This window comes from Aulostomus chinensis, chromosome 16 (assembly GCF_037954235.1).
Source record: "Aulostomus chinensis isolate RoL2024-O1b breed Wild chromosome 16, RoL_Achi_v1.0, whole genome shotgun sequence".
Taxonomy (NCBI): domain Eukaryota; kingdom Metazoa; phylum Chordata; class Actinopteri; order Syngnathiformes; family Aulostomidae; genus Aulostomus; species Aulostomus chinensis.
The window spans coordinates 16,601,383-16,609,266 of record NC_141335.1 but is presented as its reverse complement, the minus strand read 5'-3'; the positions used below and the strand labels follow the sequence as shown (position 1 = coordinate 16,609,266).

The 7,884-nt window shown below is 39.9% G+C and overlaps 1 protein-coding gene across 1 annotated transcript; it reads left to right on the top strand.

Moving 5' to 3' along the window:
• The first annotated feature begins 4,565 nt into the window (after positions 1-4,565).
• LOC147247687 (G2/M phase-specific E3 ubiquitin-protein ligase-like) lies at positions 4,566-7,591 on the top strand. Its single transcript, XM_086180719.1, has 7 exons — positions 4,566-4,590; positions 4,697-4,792; positions 5,125-5,435; positions 5,593-5,774; positions 5,942-6,111; positions 6,367-6,581; positions 6,974-7,591. The coding sequence occupies exons 3-6, from the start codon at positions 5,135-5,137 to the stop codon at positions 6,554-6,556; spliced, it is 843 nt and encodes a 280-aa protein (XP_086036845.1). The 5' UTR covers positions 4,566-4,590; positions 4,697-4,792; positions 5,125-5,134; the 3' UTR covers positions 6,557-6,581; positions 6,974-7,591.
• The last annotated feature ends 293 nt before the right edge of the window (positions 7,592-7,884 follow it).

Below are 7,884 nucleotides of genomic sequence, written 5' to 3'. Positions count from 1 at the left end.
ATACCGGCCCAAGGGAGACAGCCCAGCTCCCGGTAACACCACACCGCTGGACGGAGCAAAACTGGAGTAAAAACGGGGCCCAGGACACTGAATAAATCGAGCAGAGCAAGCATGCATACCTTTGTTTGTGACCGATCTGCTGACCAGCGAGACACCACCACGCACGGCTGTCAGCTCCGTAAAGGAGGGAGAGGAAGCGGAAAAGGACGGAGAAGGGTCCGACCAGGTCTATTTATAGGCGACCACTCACTTTCGTCTGCCACACTGCCCCTCACGGTGGGGAGTATAGCGCCATCCTGCCACATAAGGGTTAATTATCATTAGAAAGGTCAAGAAGAAGCTCTTCTACCTCTCTTTCCGGATTAAGTGTTCTGAGAAGTTTACTCCAGAAATCATGAGGAGTGTAAGGAAGGAAAAGGGGGCTAGTGTACTACAGAGAAGTGTGAAAGTGTTAATGTCTGTGTACACCTCTACCAACTGTTCCGCACAGGTCTTCAGAACTCTCAGTGCAACACAATTTGGTCCCACAGCCTTGCAGGGGTTTACCTGCTTTCGAGCCCTGAAGACCTGTGTATGTCACCTGGAGTGGCGTCTCATCTGGAATGCAGGGGGCCCTTAAAAGGGTTTCTTTATTTACCTGGACAAATCTGGCATAGAAGCTGTTCAGGTTTATCCAAGGTGGGCTGTAGTAGGATAGGGAAGTGATCACATTTCCCAAAATGTGGCTTATAGACAGAAGTATAGGTATTGTCAAGGATGTTGTGACCCCTGGTGGGAAATAGTATCTCTCAGCTCTCCCTAGACAGAGATATATATACAGCGCTGAAGAAATTTATTAGACCGCCTTTCATAAAAACAAGACAAAAAACTTTCAAAAACATATTTAAATTAAAAATACTATTTATTTGGAAAATAAAAACCTGAAACAAATAATTAGTGATCATTCACACATAACCAAAAAAATTTATTTTGTTTGGCCTTGGTAACAGCTTGCATTCTTGCTGTAATGGTTTTTCGCAGTCTTGTTTGTTATGAAGTTTCTTAATTAATTTAGCTGTTCACACACACGCTTTAGATTAAACTATTGTGTGATCAATCTTTCTATCTACTAAATCCCTAACTTGTTCAAGAGGATTAAAAGCCCAACTTTGATTTGGTCAAAGTCTATTAGTTCAAGTACCTCATATTCGTTTTTCTCGATTTTATATGTACATAGGTACACACACACTCACATATATATATATATATATATATATATATATATATACACACATATATATATACATATATATATATATACCGTAAATTCCGGACGACAGAGCGCACCGTTATGTAAGCCGCAGATGGTTATTTTAGGGAAAAAATCAACTTTGTACACGTATAAGCCGCACCGGTAAATAAGCTGCGGTGCACGGTGGAAACACCTCGGCCGCCCGTTCTCTGCGTGTTGACCCAGTATTCCAGAGCGTTTTCAAGTTCGGGCCATCTGCTATTATGACCTCTGAAAGCTTTTGTCGTCTTTTTGCATTGGGTCAATTTTTCATGTTGCCGCCTCCAGCGTCTCACCATCGATTCGTTTATGCCAAACTTACGTGCTGCAGCTCTATTTCCATCTTTAACCGCCAGATTGATTGCCTTTAACTTGAAAGCTGCATCATAAGCATTCCTTCTTCTGCTCTCCATCTTTAGGGTGAGTACAAATGACTGAAAATATCGTGTGATGCTCTTTTTACACTGCACCGCGGCATGGACTGGACGCTCCAAGTACAGTACTTAGGGAAATTCCTAGCTAAATGTTATGGTAATTTCTCTAAGTACGGTTTTTGGAGCTACCATCAGGAACAATAGGGAATTACTGCCCACTGCCGCTGCCCGCCACACCCCAGTGTGAAGGTAAAATCCTCGTATAAGACGCACCGGAGTATAAGCCGCAGGGCATGGAGCGTCGAAAAAAAGTCGTGGCTTATAGTCCAGAATTTACGGTACATATATATATACACACACACACACACTCACATATATATAGAATGCCCTTCAGGAAATTAATATTTGAATATATAGAATGAAAGTCTGAATATATTGAATGAACCTTGAATATATGGAATGAAACTGAATATACTGAATGAACCTTGAATATATGGAATGAAACTTTGAATATATTGAATGAAAGTCTGAATATATTGAATGAAACCCTGAATATATTGAATGAAACCCTGAATATATTGAATGAACCTTGAATATATGGAATGAAACTGAATAGATTGAATGAAACAGGTCATGCAGTTATGCAATCAACATCACGGCAGTTCCCCACAACAGCCCTTGTGTACAATCTCCGCCTGTGCACAAGAAAGGGGCCAAGACAGAAAAGGTAAGAATGGGCATTAAGCAGGATAAAACTTGAGGTATCTCACTAGAGTGCATATAAAAATGTAGGGATGCACCGATACAGATACTGTATTTATATATTCGTGCATTAAAAGTCCACTGAAACCAAGAACCGCGACCCACTTGCGCACTTTATGCGCCGCGTCAGCTGATCCCCGCAAGCAGCTGGAACAGCTGCGGACACGAGGTAGCCACAGAGGACGGAGGTTCAACTCTCTGCCGTCCTGACGTGATTATGACAGTGATCGATCGAGCCAGATAAGGTCCGCTACCGGTACCACCCGATCACTGGGTGGTCTGTGCTCGGTGTCGGGAGGTAGAGGCGGTGGAAGCCAGCTAGTGTTTCTCCCGGACTGTGACTGTCCAAAAGCATTGTCAGACATCCTGCCACCGACCACTTTGAGGCTCCACAGCAGAAGGAGATATTCTCTCACAAACTTCACGGAGAATGATGTGACGGACATGCATTGGGTTCTGAATGAAGCGGGGAGACACGCGAGGTTCTCTCTCTCTCTCCAATGGCTTAGCTAGACTTATGGATGAGTGGTGGTGGGGTGGGGGTGGGGGGGTATGTTTGTGCTCCTGCAAAATTTCAATTTCAATTTGATGACTGAAATTGTAATCTATTTGTTTTGGGAAAAAGTGGTATTGGTGCATCCCTAACACTATAATTTAGTTCTGATCTTCACTAGGCATGTAAAGCTAGAACTTGGAACTATTCTGAATCATCAGTAGGCAATAAATGCACCTACTCTGTGCAGGCTTGTGTCTTTGGTGACCTGAAGCGTATAAACACTTTTACACTTTTCTACTACTTGCCACTGAAATAAGATCACCGTCACCATTCCTTGTTTCTATACAGAATCATTACTATTATTATTGCTATTATCATGTTTCGAAGGTTTCAGGCACAAGACAGTTCACGTTCTGGGGCCCAGTCCTTTTTCAAGGAGGTAATTCTCCTGCCAGATGACACAGCTACACATGTACCAAGGCGTACCAAAAAAGCTTGGCTTTTTGAAAATGGCCACATCAGGTCTGCCTTGAAATTTGGCTGTGACTGGGATTCTGACAGAGTAATGCAGGCAGTAATGGATGCCTTCCAGCCAGCTGTGGAAGGATGCAGGTACAAGTTGGAATTTTTTGTCATATTTGTTCCTCTTTTCATTGGATAATTGCAACAACACCATGACGACTATAAGTTTCCTGTGCCTGCCTCCTACCAACATCAAACCATTCTGGTCAACCTGATTACAAGACTTTTCATGTACAGTTTTCTCCTTCCCTTAGGCTACAAATCCTGCTGCCATGCTACAACAAATTAGTTGAGCCATCCCTTACCCCCACACAGAGTTTGAATGGAGACCTTGTGAAAAAACTGTTTCATCAGATGTCCATTTATGTCAGGCCTGACAAGATCATTTTAAGTGAGGAAAGAGAATATGTGAGTAGTCCTAACAATTTCAAGACATGTCTATTACTGTGGCAGCCACAGTGGCAATACTGTATTTTACTGTTGATCTGAAAAAGTCTGTTCCAATATTTTGTATTGGATCCATAAAAAGTATTTTATTTATCTATTTGTATTTACAGCCATTTTCTGATGAGAAAGCAGCTTTTCAAATGGCCCTAGTTTGGAAGAAATATCTGACACTGACAAATGTGGTAAATATTTTAACTCAATTATATCATTAAAAATTATCCTTTCCTTTTTTTAATCTACCACATAAAGCATGTATTGTATAAGCCCAAAATATGTTCTGATGCTCAGTAAATGTTAGTCAAAAGTTAATTTTCCATGTTACAGTTACTTCCATTGGTGGTGAACCTGATGTTTCCAAAGAAGTTGTCCCAGACATTTCCATAACCAGTCATACTCCTTCCATGTCCAGTGGGGAAGAAGTTATATGGTGTTTTGCTACTGAAGACATTTGCACTGATGCACCTCCTATCCCAGATGGCATCCTCACCATGTCCACTAGTGCTGGTGTCATTACTATTGATGACAGTGTCACCATGTCTGTTGGAACTCCTGCCATCTCCACAGGAAACACTCATGGCTCCTCTGTCAGTGCTCTGAGAATAACACCTCTGGTGTGTCCCATGGTCCCACTCAGCCCAGTGCATCTGGAAATAGTTAATCAAGCACATCCTACAGGTCCATTTTTCCCCTAAATTTTTCATCTCTTTTCATACAGTATTGTAAGCAAATAGCTATTTGCTATGTAAAAGTTTTGTGGATTCATGGCATGAACAAACAAATCATATTTGTACCTTAATTCTAAAATATTCTTATTTTATGTTGTAGTACATACCTTGACCTATTTGAGGAAGAATATGTCTCTGATGACCCTGATCTCCAGGAGGCCATTTCCAGGTCTTTAGATTCCAGCACAAGTGAGAGGTCAGTAGAAGATAAACAAAATCTAAGTGTTGTACTCCAGGATAACAAGAATTTATTTATTAGCTTGGTTGCAGCTTGCTTTTTGCTACTTGTCTCCAACTGTTCTTTATCTGTATCATATATCAATAGGCTGTTCTGGAAAAGCAAGAAAAAAGTACAACTTTTCCCTTATCCTTTTAGGTCACCACAAATATTTTGGGAAAATAGATTTCTAATCAGTATTAATAATATAGATGTGTGGATGTTGGATGATAGTACAGTATGTGAGTTATTCCAATTGACACTAACATGACTTTGTTTTGTTGTTGTTTTATTGTTTATTATTGTTCTAGTGATTTAAACATGACTTTGGTGAGAATAATGGAGATTTCCTCAAGAGTACATAATGATAGTACTGTGCGCTTCAATATCATAAGAAGAAATGTGTGGGATGGAGCATCCAGAGCCCTGTGCAGATCCAATTTTTCACCTGAGAAGAAAGTGGACGTCAGGTTTACTGATGACTGTGGAATATCTAAGGGAGCCGTGGACAATGGAGGACCTACTCTGGAGTTTTTCAGACTCTGTCTTTATGAAATCAAAGACAAAATTGGCATCTTTGAGGGTCCACCTGATGCCAAAGTCCTCACGTGCAACTCCAAAGGTACTTATGAAGAAATTAATTATCAATGAAGATTTTTGTAACGTAATCTATTTCTGTATCTTTTTTATAATACCTTTTTGGAAATTTGATGAAAACCAGCCTGAATATTTTTGATGTAACCATTTCACATGTGATGTTTAATTTCATTTGATAACAGCAATAAAAGACAACGGTTACTTCAATGCTGGCCAGCTTATGGCAATGTCAATTGCCCATGGGGGGCAGAGTCCATGTTTCCTGTCTGAACTCTTGTATGAGTGCCTTCAAAAAGGTCCAGACAATGTTAAGGTCAAGACTGAACATATTACTGGTGAAGAAACAAGGTCACAGGTGCATTCGGTGAGCATATTTTCCTTTGATTCTTTTGAATTCATGAAGAAATTATTCATTTTGCATTCGCCCATTAACGTACAACAGCTAAAGCTAACAGTTGTATCTCTTAATGGGAAATAAAAGTCAATAAGTATTACTGTTCTCATATCCTAATGTAATTTCAATATTTTCAGATCTTACAAGCTGAGACTGACTCACAGTTACGAGATGCAGTTGCACAGGCAGCCAGCTTGATCAATCTTGCAGGTCACAATGTTCGCATAACACTGAAAAACAAAGAAGAGACTGCTTTGGACTTGGCTCACTGGTATGTTCTCCAGCGGACCCGTGCACCTTTTGAAAGGTATGTTTATGTGCTGCAATAGAAACTATGTTGCCATTTTATATGGACAATTTCAATGGTGGTTGTAGAGTTCCTTTTTATCATGCACCATTGCAAGTCAAAGTATTTATTTATTTTTGTTCAACATTCATTGTGGGGGGTGCCCATTGGCTCTTTTAGTAGAGCCCCCCACCTGCCAAACAAGAGCAAAATGTCTTACTAAACTGAACATTAAAGAAATATCCAAACACATTCCAATTTGTTTCACTTTTATAGGTTCAGAGATGGCTTAATGTCTTTAGGTATCCTGGATGCTGTACAGAGATACCCTCTACAGATGAAGAGCCTTTTTGTGAAGGCTGGAAAGAGTTTAACAGCAGCTGATGTAGAGAATCTCTTCCGGATCATTCACTCTGAAAGAGGGAGTAATGCATCCCAAGAAGAATGCTGTACCCTGGCTTTCTAGCAAGACTACCTGCAGCATGCTGAATGTAAGTTTAGCATTTTGGACAGTGTTTCAACAAGACATTTAAACTGGTTTCGCTGCATCATGCTCGTGCATGACATTGTTAAAATTATTTTAAATGAGATTCTCCACGAAGACTGTTCATATCAATTATTCATTGAGGCAAGTATTCAGTGTGGACTTGTACAATAGCTGGTGAGGTGAGCGTGGGCAGGAGGCAGAGGGTACTGTAAAATACTGGGATGGACCAAAGCAGAGATGGGCTGAAAGAAGTCTTTTTAATGGGAATTTAACGACTCACTCACTTTACATCTCTTCATTTATAATACCTCATGACTTTATGAAAATGCTGATAGATGTTTTCATCATTTAATTGTGTTGATCTTTTTTGTTTGTTTGTTTGTTTTTATCTTACAGGTGAGAACAATGTCTCTCTGGCAGATATTCTTGTCTTCCTCACTGGATGTGACAGTGTTCCAGCACTGGGCTTTTCTCCAAAGCCAAGCCTTGAGTTCAATACCCATTCCCGATTTCCACAGGCAAATACTTGTGAAAATGTCCTTTGCATTCCAATACATGCAGTATACACTGCTTTCAAATCTGATATGGATTTTGCCATACACAATTCACCAGGGTTTGGAAGAGTGTGAAAGGTATAATGCAGGGCTTTCAGAGCTTCAGTTATAATGAGGATGCTTTTGTTTGTTTTACCAAAAACATATTGCTGTAACTTCTTGGTTTTCCTAGTGACAGTATTTACTTGAATAAAGACATGAAGATAGATAAGTAGAAAATGTTCTTTGTTAGATTCAAAGATATATTTCAAGGCATGCTTTTGTGTTTCTAATTTGATCATGTGCACTGGGTGAACTTTTATGTTGAGAACTGAAAATGTATGTCATTTATCTCAACACCCTGATATGACCCAGACCAGCAGTTGAGTGATAAATGCAGATTACTCCCTCTTTTTTTTCCCTTGAAGAAGTAGTAAGTAAAGATAGTGTGAGGAGTACCAAAATAAAGTTGAATTCCACAAAAGCCCAGCATGTTGTATTTTCTGTGTAAGGCCTTATTATTGCTCTATGTATGGACTGGTTTATAGTGATTGTAGCATCTATGGTAAATGTGCATCCTAGACTTGTCGTAGACAGTAGGTACATTTACCCAATTGCTCTTAAACATAAACAGATTTCAGGTCCTTTTCATCTCAGTTTGTGTCAGTTTAGGGGCCTAGGAAGTGGAAAAGTTTGAGAATGCTATGCTTTAAAAAGTACAACTGAAAGAGTCAGACTCATGTATACTTTTACTTGACTGAAAGAACAGAATAC